Here is a 22936-nt window from a genome sequence, read left to right as displayed (position 1 = left end):
TAATTATTACAATTAGATGGAAAGTATTTTTTTTGGTGCTTACAGCGAAGCGAAACTGCTTAGTTCCTAATATGATTTAAAATCCTCCACAATGTCAACCTTCGAGGGCATTAAATCCTATAAAAATGCCTTTATTCACTATTGCCACCGGCACAACACAATTACAAAATACAGAAAATGAGTGAGTATGGAGTACCGGGCCATTGTATTCGCTGAGTATGGAAGAAATCATAGTTATGCTGCGAGTTTTAGATTTGCTGTAAATGACAGTTGTCAATTAGTGGTACCAGGAGTCCATAAGGTGTATTCGGAGGGTACCTTAAGAGCCAGGGAACCAGCTGACGACCGATTTATGAGATTTCATTTCATTAAGATTGAATTTTGAAATGTCTCAAAACTTCAAACCGTGCGGGATATGTCCGTTAGCGCTGAAACAGTACGAAGGAGACTGTAGAAAGGTCAGCAACGGGTCCAGCGCTTACTGGAGACAGTTGTTCAGGACTGCTTAGAGTTTTCAAGGGAGCTCCAACATCGAACAGAAATTTGTAATGAATGAATGTTATGTTTTCAGATGAGTCCTGATTTTTTTCTATTCTACAGACAGACAACTTCAAGTTTATCAAGCAGCTGTATGGCACTACAGCCAATGCAACATTGCCGGAAGAGGGTCGTTCAGAGGTAGTTTTATGGTATGTAGTAGAATTTCTTTGGAGGTAAAAACAGATACATTTTTAATTGACTGGTCCTGTTATTGACGAGCAATTTTTGTTTATGTATAGTGGATGGCAGTGTAAATAAAATATATTGGAATTGTTAATGATTGTTGGTTGGTGATAATTTGATAGTGGTACTTGGCTTGCAATAATGTATATTATTTATTCTCATTTGCTCATTGTAAATAATGTATATTTGTTCTCATTTTAAGATATGTATGCAGTTTTGGCTTTAGGTATGGTAATCATCAGTTGAACATTCTGATTTTTTTATGTTTTATTCTTTTGCCTGTAACATATTACACATTTAATTGATTGAATGACACAACTGATAGTCTTTTTTTGTAAATAATTGTTCATAATTTTATCTGGCAGTGAAATGAAATTGTCAGAAACTATGTAAAGATTTATTACTGATTTACATAAGCTCAAATCAGTACAGAGGTTGAACCTAACTCTTATCACTGTCCACCGGCAATTCCACCTTTTTTTAATTTACAATAAATTACTAACAGGCCTTGAGAGTCACCCACCTCAGATGTAGGTACACTGAGCCCTGACCAAAATAAAATATAGTTGTGTGTATGTATTGGATTAGTGCAGTTTTTAGAAAAAAGTCAGACTTTCAAAATACAAATTTATTTTACTTTTAATCCAAATGCAATTTCCTTTGTATTCTATAGCACACTGCCAATGTTCTGGTAGCAGAAATATCCATTTTTTGTAAATCTCTGACTTGGATGAAAAGAATTCTTTAAGTTTAATTTTCATTTTTAATTCAAAAATTCTCTGCCTTTTAAGTGGTTCTTTAGGGTGCAGAATAAGTAAAACTTGGAAATGACAAAGTCTGGAGAGTATGGAGGGTGGGACATTGTTGCCAGCATAGACGATTTTTCTCTGAGGCATGATGTCAAGGTTGTCATGGCCTTTATGAGGGTGAAAGTTTAAAAAAAATGTTTAACCCTAATTATCCTGATACGGTGTTTAACAATTCTTGACCATCCCTAGCCGACCACTGAAGATTGTGAAACACTGAAACATGTCTGGTGTACAAGGATGATTGGAAAAAAATCATTCTTAACGTCAAAAGCAAAAATACATTTATTTCAATCATACACATTTCTTTTAAGTATACCTCTTTAGAGTTTACTCTAGTGAATATTTTTTACTTTGTAATTAATCATTAATTTAAAAAGTGTATAAATAAGGAAGTCATAACTACTTCAAAAAGTGTTTAATATATTTTTTCATATATATTCAAAATTTTAAGTGCACATATTTAACACTTAGATTTTTTAAAATAATTAATTGAAGACTGACCTAATAAAATTGACTAAGAATAATCTTTCAAAAACTTCATATGGAACTTTTTAAATGTGTCCAACATTACTTTCAACTTTTCAGGTTGTGGGAGAATCGTCGTCCTGTAAAAAAAGTTAAAAAAAATATTATTGCATACGTATTGATGAGCGAAATGTTTTGTACTCACCGGAAATGATACGTGCCAGGCTTTTGTCCGAAACCAGCACCGGGCACGATGCAAATCCCGGTGCTTTCCAACAGCTCAAACGCATACATCACAGAAGGACACTGTTTCTTTTCTTTAGCTTTTGCTATCGCCTTGGAAGGCAATTTCATCTGTGGGAAAGCGTACATGGAGCCCTGGACAGTGTTACAAGAAAAGCCTTCTATACTGTTGAACGTCTCTTGAACCATCTTCGCCCTGTCTTTCAATGAGCAAAGCACGTCCTCTTTCTCCTTCATAAACATTTCATATGAAGGCTCGCTGCACCTCGGTGGGTTTACGATGCAATCCATCACAGCCTAAAATTTTAAAACCAAACCTTTTTAGGTAAAAATAAATAAACAAGATGATTTTGACACTCTCTTCAGGTGTACCTGTCCGAGTACGGTGGGGCACAGCATTACAGAGATCGATTTAAGGAACATCGCTCTCACTGCTGGATCTAAGTTCACCACCTCGCTATAACCCCCTCGTAATCCACACTCTCCCATATATCCTTAAATTTACAACAATGTAAAATCATATTTAAATTTAAAAAATTCTGAATGACATGAAGCCAATTATGTTGTGCATAACGGAACACAGTCATTAGATAATTTAACAATAATAATTTAAGTTTTAAAGCATAGCTGTAACACAATAATTTTTTTTGTATTAAATAATTTCCTTAGATGATCCTATATTCATGATATGTCACAATGAGTACAGGCGTATCTTTATAAAAATTACAATACAGGTTAAGGGTGGATGGAGATGGATGAAGGTTGAAGATGGTTAAGAGTGGATGGAAAATTGTGTGGAGATGGATAAAGTTGCGTGGAAAATACTGGAATGACATCTTTTTATTTTATTGAGTAATCTATTTCTGCCAATATGTATGCTGCATCCAGATTGTGAGGTGGGGGTCTTCGGTTTCAATTTCTCAATAAAATATAAGAAAAATTTCACTAGTTTTCGTGGTCCGTTTGACCAATTAATAACTTTCAATTAATTAAGGTTTTTAGTTCAGATAAAAAAGTCAGTCTCACGAGCGGGATTCGAACCCACAACCTTCGACTAGATTCGTTGCTGCTCTACCACTTGAGGTATCGTGACTTCGATCCACTCGGACACTAACTTCCCATCTCAACCCCACTTTTTTTAATTTTCTCTCCTTTTCGACATTTTTCAAATGTTGTGTAATCTATTTGATTCTCGGCGACAAATGAAATGGCCAGAGAGCTTTAGTGAAGTATACTTCATTTTAACTTATTAAATTCATATTACATTTTCCGTGGCCATTTCATTTGTCATTGACTTTTTTATCTCAACTAAAAACCTTAATTAATTTATAAGAGTAATGCTTGTTTTAAAGAGGTGCAATGTGATTTTACTCAACTTTCAAAATGTTTCCAAGCAGAAACACATTTTATACTTCAATACTCTTGTTATTATACTATGGCATGTAAAGTAAATTTTTATGTTAGGGTAAAGACTGCACATTCATTTTAAATATTTAATTTAATAATATGTATTATCTTTCCTATTTAAATAAAATATAATTTGGGAAAAAACCAACTCCCTTATCATCATTAACATTAAATCAATGATTAAATCAATCCGATAACATTTATTACTCAAGAGTCATATGTTAAGCTTTTAATTTTTTCTTACTGATAAATATGCAATTGGACAAAATTACATATAAAATAATAAATATAATAAGGTTGTACCTTTAGAACAGGACATGAATGACGCCAACTCCATTTTGTCGTAAGGGTCTTTCATTTCCATCAGTACTTTCTTGAAAGAATGGAATTCACTCTCAGGGTCATAGATATTATCCTGATAAACCTAATATGAAAAACTGTTAATAAATAGAATACAACTGAAAATATACAAAGATCAAACCTCGTCTGCAAAGATAAAAAGGTTTTCTTTTTTTGCGAATTTAATAATCTCTTCTATGTTCTGCCTGGTTAGTACTTGCCCTGTCGGGTTGCCGGGGTTGATGACGACGATCGCCCTCGGGAAGCAGACCTTTCTCGCCTCCGACACCGCCCTTTCGAGCTCTTTGACTTCCAAGGCCCAGTTTTTATCCTCATCAAGGTAGTAGCCTATCTATTTTGAAAGATTGTAATAAACAGATTTATCTGGCTGAAATGGGGGATGAAATACCTGTTCCATGTCGAACTCTGCCAAAGAAGCTGAGTAAAGAGGGTACTGTGGGATCGGGATCATAACTCCCGGTCTTTTACCTTCATGATTGTATTTGAGAAGGCTCAATACAGACTGGAATAAAACGTAAAATTAATTCTCATGCTTAATCATAAATGGCTATAATGAATCACCTTGATGGCGCTAGAAGCACCCGCGCTAAGAAATACATTTTCCCAGCTGCTCGGTTGATTATCTCGTCTTTCAATATATTCAGCGACGTGCTTTCTTATCATTTCAATACCCGGTGAATCCGTGTAAGACCCTAATAGTTATAAATATGAGAATTCATTAAATATCTTTTTAAGAAAACCCAAATACAAACCTACACTTCCTCCACGACAGCCTTTCAGAATGTCTTTGGCTCTACATTTTACATCTTCGGGGAACCTGCTGTCATTGATAAGCGCTGGGTAGCTAACCAGGGCTAACACCTGCCTGATAAATGTGATCGGCACCTGACCCATCGCATGGCAATCCCCGATATTTGCTTTCATTACTTCAGTAAATGGCTTTTTTATACCCTAGTTAACAAAAAAATTATATATTACATTTCTTTTGTGTGATGCTTGTTTATTATCTTTGATTTGAAATCTATTAATTTAATGTTTTCATGTTTCAACATAAAACATATCAAATCTATTATATTTAGTGGTCTATTGACCAAATTACGTCTTTCAATTAATTAATCTTTTTATGTAGTTTTGGTTGAAAAAAAACAAAACAGCTGTTAGAGCAGCGGTGTATTGAGCCGAAGGTTATGGGTTCCAATCCCGCTCGTGACACTAACTTGTTCATTTCAACCAAAGCCTTACATAAAAAGATTAATAAAACATATTTTCCAAGCTTCGCTTTTGTATAGATTCTTGCTCTATACTACGTAAATTTCTAATTAATTTTGAATAAATCCTTTTGTTAGTAGTAATAGTAAATTAAAAAAGATTGTATTTTCTCTAAAGTTTGTTTGAACATTGGCGAATTTGCCGTGGAAAATTTATTGGTCAGCAGTTATCTGTGAACTTTCGCTCTCTTCAAACAAGCGCTCTTTTCTCAATTGGATAATCACAGACATTTCAATTTTTATAACTGATAAAATAAATGATAAGCAACAGACTTTTATCAGGTCCGCCCTAATATGCTATAGATGTAAAAAGGAATCAGTTGAAATAATCATAATTTAATACTGATGTTTATTTACTTTAAATATGTTTCTTTTTAATTATATTAAAACTGGCATGGTAATATTTTTTTCTAAATTTACATATTAGAATATGTCATAACATAAAAAACAGATCAAACAATTTTGATCACATTAAATGCACAGTGATTTAAGTCATAATTTGCATATCAAGTGTACAAATGATAGTGAAACAAATTTTTAATTTTTTCATTAATGAAAAATATCTTTCAGGAAAAAAAGATTACGCGAGAAGTAGGGCAAAGTCGAGCTATCCGACAGATAAGGTAAAAAATTAAAACATCTACGTTTTAAATCAACAGATATGGAAATGAGTTAAAACATCTATGTTTTAAATCACTACCACGGAAAAATGCAACTATGTCGGAGGAGTGAAAACGAATAAAACAAAGACGCAATGATTAAATAATTGTAATTGTGTTGCATACAAAAACTAAATATACTTGTACAAACGCAAGTCCCAAAATAAATGGCCTGCCCTTAATATAGTTCTATTTGAGATCTGTAAAGTGTTATGACTATTTGTAACCATACTTGTAGTATTTCAACATTTAAAACTATTAAGAATTGCTAATTAACACTAAACTGTAAATTCTAAACCTGTAAAAAAAAAAGTTTGTAGATAAAATTTATCAAGTGAGTTATCACACAGACACTTTACGGAAAAAAGTGGATATAAGAGTCTATCAGATAACTCTGTAATTGAAGATGTTCCTTTTAATTACAATGAATATTTTTTACATACATTTTAAATGCATTATTAACCGCCTAAAGCACCAATTACAGTTTTTCTTCAATTTCATTATTTTTCTCAAAAATATGATTTCATCGTAAACTGTTAACTTCTTGTTAATTTATTTTTGATAATATTAAACGATAATGTCCATGTGATGACGGCGAGCAGGTAGACAATCTTGCCAGATTTTATGAATTATTATTTCATTAAAAATAGTGAAAGGTTCTATTATCCAGCAGGGCCTATCGCATACTTATAAGCGGATTTAATTAAAAAATAATAGTAATAATGTAGAAGAATTTTATAGAAAGTTATTGACTATTGAGGAATTGTCAATGGACAATGGTTTAGGTGGGTTAAGATGGTTCAAGATGTTTTAGAATGGCTAAATTTTTGCTAATAGTGAAAGGCACTATCAATCAAGATAATTGATTTATTTATTATTGAAAAATTCAACTTGAGCCCTAAATATAAAGTATGTACATACCAACTTTTATCAAGTTATTCTTAATTATGTAAAACGTTTTTTAATATTTCAAATATTTAAGCTTCCAACTTGAATTTGAACTGGATTGAAGTTTTTTCAAAAATTTGACCCAATTTGTAATTTTAATTTCAAATAGTTTAATTTCGTTTTTGGAACAATATTTAAAGAAAAAAAGACCAAAGTTGAATTTTTTGTTGGTCTTGACTCATGTTCGTTGCCCAATTTATAATTTTTATTTAAATTATTTTAAATGAAATTGAGTTCATTTTATCTTTGAACAATTTTAAATGGACGATCTTGGAAAATTTATCAATGTAAAAGGTTTTTTTATATTTCAAATATTTAAGCTTCCAACTTGAATTTGGAGAAAAAAAAATTTACCAGTTTAATTTTTTATTGGTCGACATATTTATGGCCGCTCGAGTATCAACTTTTTTTTTTAAATCGCACTGCATCTTTTTTTAATTATGCCTTCATTTACAGTTTTCCTTTAAGTGATATTACTTGAAATTTAATTTTTGTCTTCTAATATAATAATGCACCCTGGTTGGTAAAAATACCTCCCCAATCTACTGATTCAAACGTGATCGAGCATTTATGGGATTTTGAAATAGACTGTATAATACTAGAAAAAATTCTTCAATGAAAAATAGACTTTCTGAACTGATAGTATATAAAAGAGAACCTACAAAATATTAAAATTCAATTTGCTAAAAAATTATTGTTATTTCATTATGATTGTACTGTACGTAGATTTCTTGCAGTTTATTTATGTCTCGTTGTTTATTGGTTACTGTTATGTAAGTTTTAGGAATGGTTAGGGTACTGTTACATAAGTTTAAAAAATACTCCATTGACCAAGTAAATAATACATTGTATTTAGTAGACTTTTTTTTGGTGCAGGCATATTTGTTTCTGCAAATTTATCAAGTGACAATTAAGTCTGTTGGGCAACTATATCTAAAAATACCATTTTATTGATTTAATATTCATAATTAAAGAACATGTATTGATGGATTTTTTGTAGTTAAACTTGTACGTACTTATACACAATTAATTATACATAATTTTCTCGATATGAATGGTGGGATTCGAAGCCATGACCTTCGGCTAAATAAGCCACTGCTCGTGCTACTGTGACTTCAATCGCCCATTTATAAATTTTACATTGATAAATTTTCCTAGATCGTCCATTTAAAATTGTTCAAACATAAAATGAACTTAATTTCATTTAAAATAATTTCAATAAAAATTATAAATTGGGCAACCGTAAATGTGTCAAGACCAACAAAAATTCAACTTTGGTCATTTTTTCTTTTAATATTGTTCCAAAAACGAAATTAAACTATTTGAAATTAAAATTACAATTGGGACAAATTTTTCAAAAACTTCAATCAAGTTCAAATTCAAGTTGGAAGCTTAAATATTTGAAATATAAAAAACATTTTACATTGATAAATTTTCCATGATTGTCCATTTAAAATTGTTCAAAGATAAAATGTACTTTTTAAATAAAAAAATTTAAATGTGTTTAAGTCACTTCTTATCAAGTGGACTATTTTTTTTTTTTTTTTTTTTTAATTTAGTCCAGAAGATTTCGAAAAAAGTTCTAGATACTTGGGCAACCGTAAATGTAGGTCTTTCAAAAATTGTTCCAAAACGAAAATGAACTTATTTCAAATTAAAACTAAAAATCGAGTCAAAATCCTTAGAAAACTTAAATCTAGTTCAAATTCGAAAAAGTGACAGAACAGCGGGCTAGGTGGAAGGTTAAACGTTGTTAATAAATAAAAATCTAATGTCAGAATTTTTTCGATTTTACGGATCGCCATTAAAAAAAATGAATATAAAATTGTTATTTTAAGTTAATTTTTGTTGAAAGAGAAAGGTTTAATTGAAGCTGAGATGAAATCGTAGGAAATAAAAATGACGTGAAAATAGAATTAGAACAGAACAAAAATAAAGGGCGTGCCTTTAAATTTATTGACGTTCGGTTGTGACATCTGCAAAATTAATAAATCAAACCTGCTTCAGTTCTTTTTCTATTTCCGATGCCCTTATGACGAGGGGCCCTCGGACAGCATATTCCATCACTTTGATGCATGGGTTGAGGTTGTCGAGGGTAAGGGTCTTGGCGGACGACATGTTCCTTCCGTGATGGTCGAGGTTGAACAGCCGTGGTAAGACGGCACTCGGCCTCCGTTGAGAGAGGGCGTCCTTCAACCAAACCAGCCGCAAACAGTTCATCTCGATGTAGGTGTACTGACAACGTATCAGGGCTGGCCGCTCTCGACCGACTAGCGATTACGATCCGAAACGAGTCGCCCGCTACTACTTGGCAGTTGGCACTCGCCACCGGGCTAAAAACGTCTCGCTACTGCCTGACTTATGGCTGGGCCTCTTCGTCAACTTCGCCAAGCGTAACTCGAACTATCGAAGATTCCAACTTAGTCTTGATTGATTTCCACTATTTATGCTGACATATGGTCCTAATACAATCAATTTTAAATAGATTACATATGGAAATAATGTTCAATTGTTTTAAAAATTATCCCATCAAAATAGAATATCATTCAATTACTTGAACCTAGGCTACAAATAATTACTTCCTAAAAACATTGAAATGGCTCGAATTTGACTCTACTTTGTAGAAAAATTACACCCTGGAGATTTTTTTTTAAAGAAAATTTTTTTTACTGTGCCCTTTCTATTTAAAAATCTCTACCTTTTGCATTGTAACTCCTGTATTCAGAATAAATGTTAAAGATAAACGTGTTTAGTCGTTGGTATCAACTATCATGTGAAATGCTTAAATTGTTGGCGACAAGATAGCTCTGTGTGAAAAGGGATAGGGATAAAAGAGATGGCCACAAGGCTTTCTGCACCTTGACCTGAGTAGATCTATTGTGCTTCCCTGTTTTTTATAACTCATTGGCCAGCTTCAGGTTGTTAATAGTTAAAAACCTCCATAGCCTTGCCAGCAGTTCCTTAGTCATCTTGCTTGTGGTTTTTCCGGTCCTAGTTGCAAGAACCTGGATCTACATAGGCCTTCACAGAAACATAAAATATGCTCTGTGATCTCCTCTTCGTTGCAGTATCTACACAGTGTTTCTTCTGTCTGTACTTCTATCCAGTGCATGTGCTTTCTTAAGTGGCAATGTTGTCAGGAGTCCAACCAGAACCCTGGTTCGATTGCCTTCCAGTAATTCCTTTGTAAGTTTTGCGGATGGCCCTTATATGAATCTCTTCACGTGCCTCATGCCTGTGGTATTATTCTACCGGGTTTTGAACTCATTAAAGATCCATTGTGAGATGTATTGTCTTTATGGCAAGATGCTAAGCCACAGTAGGGTTCAGGACCTAGAGAGCCCATATTGGCTCCCTCTTTGGCCAACATGTCAACCTTTTCATTGCCTCTATGCCCTGAACGCTTAGGGATCCAAGCCAGGGTCAGTTTTAAAAGTTCTTTGCATGAGGCTAGGGCCTTTAGTGTTGCCTGGCTGTCAGAGAAGATGGCTATCTTCTGGAAGATAAATTCCAGCCATTTTATTTCCCTGGTGCCCCTACGGTTCAAGACCTAGAGAGTCCATGTTGTCTCCCACTTTGGCCAATATGTCAACTTTTCCATTGCCTCTGCCCTGAAGGAGGGTTGACTTAATTACCCGGTTACTCCCTCCTTCTTTTGAAATGGAGAACCCTTGAGCGGTACTGGGTTCAGGAAAATCTTGTGGTAGAGGTTGCAGGTGTAATGGGCTAGGGGATGTCTCTTCAAAGTGGTACGGCTTCAACTGTGCCACATGATAGCTGGCTTTCTTGCTGTTAGATTTTATACAAGCCAGCCTCTTTGGTTGGTCTACTGGGCATTTTCTTGCTATCGGTAGTACCAAAGTTGTTGAGTTTGATGATCCTCTTCATCATTGAACTGACCCTCAAATTTTGAAGCCAGATCACTTGCCTCATTACCCAGTCACCAATATTTGCTTACATAAAAAACAAGAAATGCCTTCCATATGACAATCTAGACATTATTAAATCCTTCAATATTCAGAATTTTAAAAGTAAGCCTTTTATAATTATTTTGACCCCCTACCCTGGATAAAAAATAACTCATTGCATATGAGAGGGGGAACATCTGGTGTGTTTCCACGTTATTGTTAGTTTAAAGCTATTTGTTTTATTTAAATTAAAAAGATACAAATTTAGATCTAAAATTGACTATATGGGAAAAACCCACAGTTATTGTTCATAGACACATGAAAAGTGTGAATTGTATGAAAAATACGGCCAAACTTGGTGTCAAAAGTTAGGCAAATATTGCTTTTGAGCCCATAGTTTTCACACCAACAGCAGTCGCAATACTTGTGCTGCCTCACAATACGCCCTGTGTAATTTCTACTGTGTCTACAATTTTAATGTTGGCAACATGTTCATGAAGCATTTATTTTATTTTCCATTTTCCTAAGTTACCTCTATAAAGTATTTTATTGTTATACGCTGTTTATTAAGGCTTATGCAGATAAATTTTATTCGCTTAACTTCATTTCTTCACATATATTAAGAAAGTTTATGATTGTTTTTGTTTATTGTATAAATATATGCTTGGTACTTTTGTCAAGCCTAATCCATTGCAACAACTCACCCAAGTTTAAACAAATAAATAAAAGTAATGACTTTCAAGGAGAGTATTTTGTGCTGGTTTTGTGAAATTGTTGTTTTGTAGATTAACGGCTTTGAGCAATCGAATAAGGGTTGCTCAACATTTTAGAAAGTGCAACTCTATTACAAAAACAAAATAATATTTACAAGACAAACTTCTGAATTAAAATAAACGAAACAGTATACAACTACTCAGAGGAAATTTCTATATTTATAAATAAAATATAAAAAAATAATAAAAAAAGATGAGATCAAGAAATGTGTTATTAATTCAATAAGTTATGCATCACAGACTTTGTAAGTCGTGCTTTTGTAGAATTATTCAAAAAAGGTAGTAAAAATGAGGCTTTCTTTACATTGCTTCATCAAGTGAAAGAAATGCGCTTAAGGAATACCAATAACTTTAAAAACTACATGAACAGAAAAAAACTTTCTCTAATCAGCAAGAATAAATATGCAATGATAGCCAGGTGACATTTCAAATGCTTTCAAATGTACAGATATATATTAATTTGAAAAAAATTAGTAATCAACTACAGGAATTGAAAATGCCCCAGCAGAAAATTAAAATGAATTGGATTAAACGCTATAACTGTAATTTTGACAATGAATTTGATGACAAATATGTTAAATAAGCAATATTCTTTAACTTTAAACAAGAATTCGACTTAACGCCCATTTCATATTCCCTAGCTTTATCATCTAGATGAGACAAGTCGTTACTAAGAGACACTCTAGAGACAGTAGAAAAATAATAGTCTAGGTGGATGGTGTAAATGAAATTATGAAAAACAAGAAAGAAAAGATTTGAAGATGTCAATTATGATTATTTTTCAATTTCAGATTAGATTTTCAAAAAATTCAATTATGAACTATTTTCATCTGAGTCATCTTAAAGCCCTGTCTGCGGTGCGAAAATAACTGGGGAACGATGTTTAAAATAATAACAATGTTTTGACCCCCCCCCAAAAAAATAATAAAATAAAATAAACTTGAAAATATACAAGCGTAACACATTAAACATTAAAAACATAAATAAACAAATTAAAAAGAAAAATGACCAACTGAAAAATGTGTTCGGATGTTAAATTCTCTTGTAACTGCTGAATTTTTTTCACCTTTCTCCACTTTGTGAATAAACTTAAGCTTTTCACTATCAAAAATCTTAAGGCAAACCAAAAGATCAAGTACTGAGAGGTAATGACGCTAAAAAGTTTTTCTCGTAGAGGTGAAATTGCAAATAAGTCCCCTACTTGGTTCATTTTTTATAAGTTAACTTATTTAGGTTTTTTTTTTGACGGTTGCAACAGTGTTACATAAACCCTTAGGGTGTCGGTGTTTTTGAAAAAAGCCTCTGCTGGATTCGAACCCGGGATCTATACCTTACAGTGATAAGCGCCATGTCAACGCCCAAACCGTTGTGGCCACCGCTGCCCCTATATTTAGGCATTGTTACTGTTATTTGACTTATTTAGGTAATATTTTCATATAATGACATGGGTCCAAAGAAATTCTTTGAATTAACTACAATTCAATTGAACAAGTTAAATTTATCAAGAATTAACTATAAATTTGTTCAATCTCTCTCTTTTTTTTTAAGAAGAAAAACAAAAGATTTACCTAAAACAATTTTTGTAATCACATTATATATATATTTATACATATTTATATGCTAAACTTTATACACGAAACAATATTTATAACATTTGGAATATAACTGCATTATATAAATTATAATGCACAAATAACATTGATAATATAAAGTCATATGAGTAAAAGTGTAATAATTTAATTTGGTAACACTTTTTTAAAGGCGAAGCTGATTAAACTATTACATACATCACACAGTCGTCTCAATGGATTTTTCAGGTCGTTTTGTTAATATCAGCAGTTTGATCGAATGAATAAATTTTTTCAGACTAGATTGCAGGCCGACATTCTTGCTTGCAAGGTTTAAGTATATACCAAGGATGACTATCAATCCTGCCCAAACATAGCTAAAAAATATATATATTAAAAAAAAATTTGAAGTAGAAAATAAAGCACAGTTAAGAGGCACATACTGTATTGTAAAAGGTTTTGTAAAAAAGACAAAGGAGACAATTATTGAAACGGCTTTTCGACAAGTTGTAATCGTGACAGCGACCAAAGCACCTGACATTGTCACCAGAGTCAGCACGACCTGAACGCCGAGATAGCCGGTCAGCGAAAACCACATCGTATACCAAAAGACTACAGGCTTCTGGAAAGCGAAAACTTATACTTACACCATGAAAAGGTGGAAAAATTATTTCGACTCACTTCGCTGCTAAAATGGATCCCTTGTTTTAAATCACCCGTCAGGAGGAGGACAAACAACAGATAGACGAATCCAATCGAATAAGAGTATAAAATAACTTCAGTGTTGGAAGCTCCATTCGCTTTCATGTACTTCTCTTGAACATTGCCGATTGCAGCATCACACACGAGAGCACATGAAATCATACACACACCTGAAACAATTTAAAACAGGTACACTGCACCACAAAATAAGTGGCACACCTTGCAATTTTAATGTATTTTTTAATTTGACAATATTTGGCCATTTTTTTTTTTTTTAGTTGATTGTGAGGCAAAACCCTTTTATGTCTTAATTTGATTTCAAATACCCCCCACAAAATAAATCATCAAATGGGGCATTTAATCCTTTAAAAATGCTCTTTATTCACTACTGTATTGGTGGCACAAAACAAAACTACTGCAGAAATTCCCATAATCAGTGAGTATGTTGCTGGTGCTACTGTACTCATTGAGGATGGAATACATCTGTGAAAGATGGCGTAAGTATTAGCTTTGCCTGCAAAGCTTTGCACAATCTGTCGGGCATTCAGTGGTAGGTACACACATTCAGGGTACACCAAGAGCCAGGGGACAGCCGCTGACTGATTTATCAGATTGTAGTCTGAGAAATTGCTTTCCCACCGCTTTTGAAACGGACTTCGAACTTTGGGGGATGTGTCTGTTAGTACTGAAACAGTAAGGAGACTTGCAGAATAGAGTCTACATCCCAGAAGGCCAACAAGTCCTGGATTTACTAAAGGCCATCGTCAGGTCTGCTTAGAGTTTGCAAGGGAAGACTGACATTGCATAAAAGTCTTGGTTTTTTTATCCATCACCAGATGGATGTCTTTGAGTTTATCAAAGAGCTGTAGAGTGCCAATGCAACACTGCCATAAGAGGTTTGTTCGGAGGTGGTTCAGTTATAAGGAGGGGTGGAATTTCTTTGGGAGGCAAAAATGGACATACACATTTGTTGTAATAGCCCATCACATAATTCAGAAATTACATGAGGAATACATGGTGCCAATTTCTACAGTTCTTGGCGAGCAATTGTTCCTTATGCAAGATAATAAAAGACCAAATGTTGCCACTGGTGTTATTCAGTACGTTCGTGATAACAATATTCGCACTCTAAGATGGCCAGGCCAACCTTTAAACTCGTTGAGCACTTTTCAGACAAGCTTGGACATTGGTTAATACGAAGAAATGACCCTTCTAACCCTTGTACAATCTTAGCTAAGCCTACTAAGTTGATATTTGAAATGAAATTTTTCAAGACATGATTAAAGGCTTAATTATGAGCGTGCTGAGAAAATTAGAGTGTGTAATAAGCAAGGGTATAACACCTCCCTATTAAAGTTATAAAAAGTATAACATTTTATAATGTTTCTTGTGGATAAAGACTGAGAACAAAATTATAAACAGATGCATCTGCCTGGAAAATCATATAAATTTTTAATTAGGCTTATTGGTTTATTACCAATAAGGCTAAAAGTAGGCGAGATTCCACTATCCGCCAAGGTGAAATAGCTCAGCCCGACACACATGCAGAGGGCTGCAATGAAATCCATACACTTATACTTTTTATTCTGGATCAGGATCGATCCGATCATCACAGGGATTAGCTTGCAGCATTTGAATATCACCTGGAGAAAAAGTTTTTAAAATTAACATAAAAAAAAATATATTATTGACTTTATAAATTTACCTGAGTAGGGTAGTTGAGGTACATCAACGATGAATTTGACAAACCCATTGTACCAAGGGTCAAAAACGCCAATAGAGAATAAATTCTCAGAGACACCCTAGAAGCATATAATGACGTCAATTTTGGAAATATTGCATATTTAAATGAATAAAGCCTGTTGGTCTCACCTTCTCTCAGATTTTCTGAACAGGATGCATTCCAACTTTGCAAATACGGTGTAGAATGCGAATTGAATTAGTGTGATGTACCATCCGAAAGACTTGAACTTCTGTTGGGTGAAAATCAATTCCTGAAATAATTCAGATTATTTATAAAATGTAAGACAGTTTGAACAATTTTAGAACATTCGAGATTATTTTGTTTTTGAATGGTGTTTGTATAAATCGAAATGTACTAGCTAGCATATTGAAATTGAAGAATGCTGGATGATCAATCGTTTCTTTTATAAAATAGGAATTAAAGTGTTGGCATTGGTGATTTATATCTAAATTAAACTGAAATTACGAGGAGTAGCTCGTAAATAATTATTATTTGAGATTTTTTCTTGTTTTTTCATCAATCAATAAAATTGAATTTGTGAAGAAATATACATGATTAATCAATTTTATAAAATGTAAACTGAAGCATGGCTCAATCAACATAGAAACCTAACTGAAATTGTGTTGGCAAGCAGGCATGAGAGTAGATAATAAACAAATGTCTAAATCTATCACTGTGAAGAATGATAGATGATCAATCACTACAACGAGATCTATTCTTGAGAAACAACACCTGAAGGAAACCGTAGGCGAGATAAAGTACGAAGACGGCTAAACAGCAGAGTACGAACTGGTCCCTGGGACTCTTGTCTGTCACGTCGAAGAAGACGACCCGTACCTCCTTCCGCTTCTCGAATGGAGGAGGCAAGCCGGTACCGTCATACTTGTACTCCATCACGTCTACGAAGCATGGCAGGAAACGAAGCCGAATTAGAAAAAATAAAATAAGTCCTGTCCGGCTTTTAAGATAAACAACTAGGAAATAGGACAGGTTACTTGAAACTTGAAAGTTGTCATATTTGATTGATTTAAGGATTATCGATAGTTGTATCGATTGCTATGACGTCTTATCACTTCTCACTACTTACCTTTTAAAACTATTCCATTAAAAATTATTTTTCAACATATTATTTTAAGTAAAAAATATTTAAAAAATAAATAATTTAATAAATAAATATTGTTCCTTTTGTAGATATATTAATAGTATCGATTTATTGAGGAATCGATGTTTGTGATTGGCCATTTTCCAGGATTTTAATTGCTAGTGGAAGGTTATCGTGAGTTGTGTGTGATAGTTGGTACCTCGTTGATCCTTCCTCAAAAGTTGAGGATTTGTTTTTGTTTTTTTAATTTTTTAATTTATTATTGTTAGTAAGATTTATTTGACAATTCGTCTCCGGATCGCATTAAAAAGGCCGAAAAATGGCAGAGTTCGTGGAACTGAAGACGGAGGAGATGATCCCTCTGTTGGAGTTGATGGAGAAAACTCAACTTTTCGACAAGAACGAAATAAGGTATGAAAAAAATCTCTATTAAAATAGTTCCATTTCAAGTGAATTATCTCATAAGAGATAACATTCTGTCGCTCAATAAAAATGAAAGGGTTGACCATCTGCGTTTTACTCAAGTTTTGAAGTTTTTACAACCACTCTTGTATAGATGGTGCTACAATGATTGGCTGTCAATAAACCCCAATAAATTCAACCAACTTAAACAGTTGATAAATTGAGTTGTTCTCCAAAGAATTGAAATATCTAAGCGATATCTTCAACCAAAGACTTTCTTAAAGAATCAACAGTTCAATTTAAAACGCACAGAGTAAAAAACTGCCGTTGGTAGACCCATGCCTTTGTGGGTAAATTTGGAGGTATTTTATTTGGTTACTCTTTACACTGTTTATAGGGTTATCGCCAAGAAAAGAAAGGATTTTGAGTACAAGCTGGCTAGGACGACAAAGTGCAAAGACGACATGCTCAGATACATCCAGTACGAGATGGACTTGCTGAAGCTTCTGAAACAAAAACGCCAGGAAAAAGGCCACTCCATTAAAAAGAACGAGATCGACTACATGATCGCAAACCACGTCAACAAATTGCTCAACCAGGCCGTAAGGAGGTTTTCAGACGATGTCAGACTCTGGATGTCATACATCAAGTTTTGCAAAGAAGTCGTGAGTCGATTTCCATCAGTATTCGCGTAAATGTCGGGCTTTTGTTAAGCTTTTTGTTTTCCAGAGGTTCTACACCTGTGCGAGCAAAATACTTGACCAGTGTCTGAGCAGGCATGGCGATAAACCCCGTCTGTTCGTAATAGCAGCAGATTTTGAGTTTAAACAGTGCAATTGTATTGAAAAAGCTAGGAAATATTTTCTTACAGGATTGCACATACACAAAGATTCAAAAATTATTTATGAGGCCAGTTTTAGACTTGAATTAGAATATGCTGCTATGAAACGAAAAGAATATTTTAGCCAATGTGAGTATTAACTTTTGACAATTAAAATAATTATTTTACTTATAGTCTGTTTATTTTTTCAGTGAATTCTGCCAAGGAAGAAGGAAATGTGAAAAAATCTGATCCAGGTTTATTTTCGCGTCCATTTTTGGCTGCTTTGGTTTTATTTGAACTTTTATAACACATCTTTTTTCATCCTCTCTCTTTTATTTATTTTTCAATTTTTCTTTTTTTCTTTTATTACATTCATCAGGCATTTCTCTTAAGGCCAAGGTTTTAATTTACACTGTTAATCTTTTAACACAGTGTGTTAAAACATGCCAAATGTAATGCTTATGCATTGGCTTGCTAAATTTTGGGAAAAAATTGGCCCAAATATTTTTGTTAAATACATGATTATTTATATATTGTAGACAGCGCTGAAACAAATGAAAAAGAGAACAAGGACGTACAACCCACAGATCCCATACTGTGTGGTCAGTTGGCAGAGGTGATTTATGAAATGTCAATAAAAAAAGTGAACGAACCAGATTTTGGAATTGAACTCATGAAAATAGCGAGCGAATTCGATTTCACGGAAAAACTCCAAGGGAAGATCATCGAGTAAGTTTTGTTGAATTCAAACTAGGCATGTTTTATACATTATTTAATGTATGTGTGTGTGTGAATAGCGATCTGGTGACTAAATTTCCTAACTCAGAGAAAACCTGGGACATGCTGGCTAAACGTGAACTTGAAAAAAGTCATCTTTCACTCAGAGAAAGGATAAGGTATAAAAAAAATTCTAAAACAAAAATCAGGGAAACAAAGTAATTTTTTTTTTTCAAATGTTACAGGAACTGTTGTCAAGTCTACGAAAGCGCGGTTGCACAAGTCCAAACAAATCAAATGATAATGATGTATGTGCAGAAGATGTACGAATTGAAGAACGAGAACGGCCCGATGCACAATTTAAGAAAAAACTGTTTCGTACGCGCCCTTCTCCTCGCGCACAACAAAGGCAAATTGACAGAGAAGTTTTACCTGATTTGGTTTGAGCAGCTTCAGGACAAGGATTTACGGCTTCCCTCGTTCCTGAAATCGGCCACTGAAGCTTTACCCCATTCCTGCAAGTTATGGTACCGCAGGATCATGTTCTTCTTAAAGCAGGGCGACAATGTGACCGGCCTCGAAATCTTCAATGAAGCAATACAGGCTTTCAAGGGTAGAGATGATGAAGCACTACCTTTATGGAAATACCTACTGCAATATTACCAACTTACTGATTTAAGAAAAGTAAACTATTTAATTTTTTAAAAACGTATGGCCCTTTTTTTCAACAATTTTTTAAAAATAAATTTTTCATTAGGTGGAAGAGCTTTATAAGAGGAGTTTAAAATCAAGCCAGGCTGTGTGTAAAGCGCTCAAACCTTTATATCTAGAATGGGTGACTTTAAATCGAGGCATTTGCTCCGGGCGGAAACTCTACGCTGAACTAGCCAATATTCCTCCTCTTTCGTTGCAACTCCACCAGAAGATGATGGATTTGGAAGAGACGCAGCCCAACATCTGCTCCAAGCTGATAAGAAAGTGCCACCTCCTTGCGACATCGCAATTCGGCATAGACAGCACAGGTACTGTTGGATCATATATTAGATACCAGAACAACCTATCTCAAACCGGATTTCCCGTTTTTTTTAGAAGTTTGGATGAATTACATAAGATTCGAACACAACTACGGAGACGCCAAGAACGTTCCGGCCATTCACAGTGAGGCCTTACGTAAACTCAATCCAACTCTCGTTGACATCTTCAATTCAGAATTTAACCTCATGAAATCAGGCTTCTTAATAGGAATGCAGAAGTAAGTCAAACTTTTCATTTATAAGCATATTATGTTGAATATCAACTTTTTTTCAGAAATAACTCTCTACAGCAATCAGAGGCAGAGGAAGAGGATATGGAACTGCCCGATGTTACAGAATCCATGGATATCAGCAATTGAAGGATATTGATAATTTGATAAATATTTATCAAATTTTGTGCAGGAAATATTAATGAAAACAATTTTTCATTATGTACATTGTAAACAGTTACAATTTTAATATAAAACTATTTAAAGATATTAGTCTTGTTGGCCCTCTCCAAACTGGTTATTTAACATTAAAAAAAAATACTTATAATAAATGTTAATAATAATAGAAAGTAGAAAAAACATATATCTGCCGCTTTTTACTTCTTATATATCTGCAAATTTCGATAACGATTTTATGGAGAAAGAACCCAAAAGAAAGAATAGCAATGACTCGATTGCGAATAGGCCACACCATGCTGACACATGGGCATCATCTCATTAACAAACGCCTCAAGATGCCCCTGGGCAGTGCACTAATAACTGCGAGATATATTTTGTTAAAACAATGTTTCCCAATCTTTTTTTGTGCCATGTCCCACTTTGTATTTTTCAAATCCCTTCCGCCCCATCCCTCAACCACAATGTACATCATCTATATTATTTATTAAAACTGAATAAAGTTAAAAATTATTGGGAAAATTACTATCGAATAATTGTTAAAACACAGTAAGCAAATTTTTGTAAAACTGAAAACCATGTTCTGCATCTAGGGTGTCGGAACGAATATGAGAGTTAATAAATTAATGATCTGGAACTCATCTTGTGATGTTTTTCAATTTTTAAAATAAGTTATATTCTTTTAACGCACCAATATAAACACAAGACGTGAGATTCAAGTCCAAATTACTTTTAAAACGGGCAACTGATAGATCCAAATTAGACTTCATCACACGATTGTTGACTTTTTGCACTTTAACAGGTGCATCGTTGAAAAATATTTGCCGGATCCAGCTAAAGTAAAAAATTTCAATTTGTTGCTTTATTGATTTGGCGTAATCTGTAGACGTGTTGATATGCAAAAGCCTTAGCCTTCTGCAAAAAAAGATCAGTAACAAATCATATAAGTCTATATTTAGTGTTATTTTAAATTTATTGAAATTTTACTTTTAAGTTTTTCCTTTGAATAAAAACGTGACTAGCTTGTATTTATCTGCAAATTTATATTAATGCTAAATTTACCCAAAGATTAAAAAACATTTGTTTCTCATTATTCTAGAATTGGACCTTTAAAAACTAAATTAATGTTACTTGACAATTTAATATACTTATCATTTAATTGACAGTTTAATAAACTGTACTGAATCATGAAAAAGCTAGTCTTCGCAAGGATTTTAATGAACAATAGATTGAATTACTACAATGATGACGATAAGCCTTACTTGAAAAGCTGTGAAAATAAGATACAGACAGCAATTATTACAGGATATTAAAAAATAGTAAGAAATGCTTGAGGTTCGGAATAACCCGAGGTGTAACAAATAAATTTTGCTATTTCATGGTAGACAGAAGCTACTATATTCGATGATTTTTCAACAAAATTACGAATGAGAATTAGCCCATAGTTGACTAAAAACCTAAACGAGTTATTTTTAAAATTGCCTCACTTAAAACAAAAATTGCCCCCCGGTGGGGTGTAGGCCCCACATTGGGAAACTGTATTAGAGTATGAACAATTAGCACTGCACAGGACATGAGTCATGGCCTTTCCATAAGTCTCAGAACTTCAAAAGCACAGCTAGGATTCCAAGTGAGAAATTGATTGAAACTTTGGCATTCCGAACAGTACATTACAGTAATTCGAACTGGTAAAAAATTCAAGCAGTGAGAATTATAAAGATGTAGCATTATTAACATACAAATGTAACATTATTTGTAGGGGGAGATAGTGAATCAGGAAGAATATGAAGAGAAAAATAAAAGAAAATGAGAGAATGGGTGAGTGTGAGAGGAGGGTCAGAAGAATGACCAAACCAACTTAGATTTTACAAATATTCAGAAAAAAAAGACGCATGACTGCAGCTTCTTACTTCTTGATGTTGTAAATTTTAGTATTTGAATCCATTTATTTCATCAAAAACTGTTTATGCTACATTTAACAAAAATCTCAATAATAATGGAAAAGGTATAGGAGATAATAAAATTAATAAATGGGACTATATCTTAATATAGAAAAGCGTATATCATTTACCAACAGTATTTTCTATGCGGTCAACTAGCCTTTATTATGTACGTATATATGAGCAGCTTCTTACTTTTTTAAAATTTGCAAATTTTCATACTTATTCCACCTGTTTAATCATTTACTCTAATATAAACTGTTTATTTTGACTAAATTTTAACAAAAATTAAAACAAAAAAGTAAGTACACGGAGAGTAGCAAAATGCATGTATCTACCACTTCTTGATTGTACGCCAATTGATATGTACTGCACTTAATCCATTTGTTAATCGTTTCTTTAATTTAATTAATCTTTAATTTAATTTTAACTGCTTATTTGTAATGTTTAACAAAAATATAAAAATAATGATATAGGAAAGTAATAAAATGGCATTTCATATATTCAAATGGCAGCTTGTTATTTCTTAATATCTACCAATTTTGATACTTATTCCATCTGTTAATCATTTCTTCCGTAATGAATTGTTTATGCTACATTTAACAAAAAAATATATAAAATTGTTAAATATATCAATAATAAGAATGTAAAATTGTGTATAGCAGCTGCTTCTTACTTCTATCAATTTTGATAATTATTCCATTTGTTAATAATTTCTTTCATTATAAATTGTTTGTTTACACTAACGCATTTAACAAAAATATAAAAAGTGATAAAAATAATAATGAATAGTAGAAAAATGACATGTGTCAGTTATGCTTTACATCAACAAATTCCTGTATTGATTTTTTGCTAAACATTTCTCTCATTATGAACTGTTTATTCATGCTACGTTTAACAAAATCATAGCAATAATAATAATCCGTTATATTTAGTGGTCTGATTGGCCAAATTA

The 22936-nt window shown here is 33.2% G+C and overlaps 3 protein-coding genes across 3 annotated transcripts; 1 reads left to right on the top strand and 2 right to left on the bottom strand.

Annotated features, from left to right (window-relative positions):
- Window positions 1–1932: 1932 nt before the first annotated feature.
- On the bottom strand, window positions 1933–9354 carry LOC106665989 (alanine aminotransferase 1). Its single transcript, XM_014392832.2, has 9 exons — window positions 8881–9354; window positions 4760–4958; window positions 4569–4699; window positions 4396–4509; window positions 4129–4338; window positions 3951–4071; window positions 2613–2734; window positions 2203–2537; window positions 1933–2137 (listed from the first exon to the last, which is right to left on the bottom strand). Exons 1-9 carry the CDS (start codon window positions 9100–9102, stop codon window positions 2047–2049), a joined length of 1545 nt encoding a protein of 514 aa, XP_014248318.1. The 5' UTR covers window positions 9103–9354; the 3' UTR covers window positions 1933–2046.
- Window positions 9355–13284: 3930 nt separating this feature from the next.
- On the bottom strand, window positions 13285–16604 carry LOC106665982 (adenosine 3'-phospho 5'-phosphosulfate transporter 2). Its single transcript, XM_014392822.2, has 7 exons — window positions 16310–16604; window positions 15706–15827; window positions 15539–15635; window positions 15311–15476; window positions 13813–14003; window positions 13575–13753; window positions 13285–13508 (listed from the first exon to the last, which is right to left on the bottom strand). The coding sequence occupies exons 1-7, from the start codon at window positions 16469–16471 to the stop codon at window positions 13352–13354; spliced, it is 1074 nt and encodes a 357-aa protein (XP_014248308.1). The 5' UTR covers window positions 16472–16604; the 3' UTR covers window positions 13285–13351.
- A 223-nt stretch (window positions 16605–16827) lies between these two features.
- LOC106665981 (U3 small nucleolar RNA-associated protein 6 homolog) lies at window positions 16828–20124 on the top strand. Its single transcript, XM_014392821.2, has 10 exons — window positions 16828–17090; window positions 17479–17746; window positions 17811–18051; window positions 18114–18158; window positions 18444–18633; window positions 18702–18800; window positions 18867–19305; window positions 19379–19643; window positions 19711–19873; window positions 19930–20124. Exons 1-10 carry the CDS (start codon window positions 16999–17001, stop codon window positions 20012–20014), a joined length of 1887 nt encoding a protein of 628 aa, XP_014248307.1. The 5' UTR covers window positions 16828–16998; the 3' UTR covers window positions 20015–20124.
- The last annotated feature ends 2812 nt before the right edge of the window (window positions 20125–22936 follow it).

This window comes from Cimex lectularius, unplaced genomic scaffold (genome assembly GCF_000648675.2).
Source record: "Cimex lectularius strain Harlan isolate CLEC.00 unplaced genomic scaffold, Clec_2.1 scaffold49, whole genome shotgun sequence".
Classification (NCBI taxonomy): domain Eukaryota; kingdom Metazoa; phylum Arthropoda; class Insecta; order Hemiptera; family Cimicidae; genus Cimex; species Cimex lectularius.
This window is presented reverse-complemented; position numbering and strand designations above follow the sequence as displayed.

What these genes read in the sequence shown, in the direction of transcription:
- LOC106665989 (XM_014392832.2), bottom strand. Translation starts at nt 9,102, where the DNA reads ATGAACTGTTTGCGGCTGGTTTGGTTGAAGGACGCCCTCTCTCAACGG. An exon ending in ATTCATGTCCTGTTCTAAAG is followed by an intron (nt 2,735 to 3,950) that starts GTACAACCTTAT and finishes TGTAAATTTAAG; the next exon opens with GATATATGGGAGAGTGTGGA. An exon ending in CCTGGCACGTATCATTTCCG is followed by an intron (nt 2,138 to 2,202) that starts GTGAGTACAAAA and finishes CTTTTTTTACAG; the next exon opens with GACGACGATTCTCCCACAAC.
- LOC106665982 (XM_014392822.2), bottom strand. Translation starts at nt 16,471, where the DNA reads ATGGAGTACAAGTATGACGGTACCGGCTTGCCTCCTCCATTCGAGAAG. An exon ending in ACCTCAACTACCCTACTCAG is followed by an intron (nt 15,477 to 15,538) that starts GTAAATTTATAA and finishes CTTTTTCTCCAG; the next exon opens with GTGATATTCAAATGCTGCAA. An exon ending in ACAAAACCTTTTACAATACA is followed by an intron (nt 13,509 to 13,574) that starts GTATGTGCCTCT and finishes TATATTTTTTAG; the next exon opens with CTATGTTTGGGCAGGATTGA.
- LOC106665981 (XM_014392821.2), top strand. Translation starts at nt 16,999, where the DNA reads ATGGCAGAGTTCGTGGAACTGAAGACGGAGGAGATGATCCCTCTGTTG. An exon ending in TTCGACAAGAACGAAATAAG is followed by an intron (nt 17,091 to 17,478) that starts GTATGAAAAAAA and finishes CACTGTTTATAG; the next exon opens with GGTTATCGCCAAGAAAAGAA. An exon ending in TCACTCAGAGAAAGGATAAG is followed by an intron (nt 18,801 to 18,866) that starts GTATAAAAAAAA and finishes CAAATGTTACAG; the next exon opens with GAACTGTTGTCAAGTCTACG.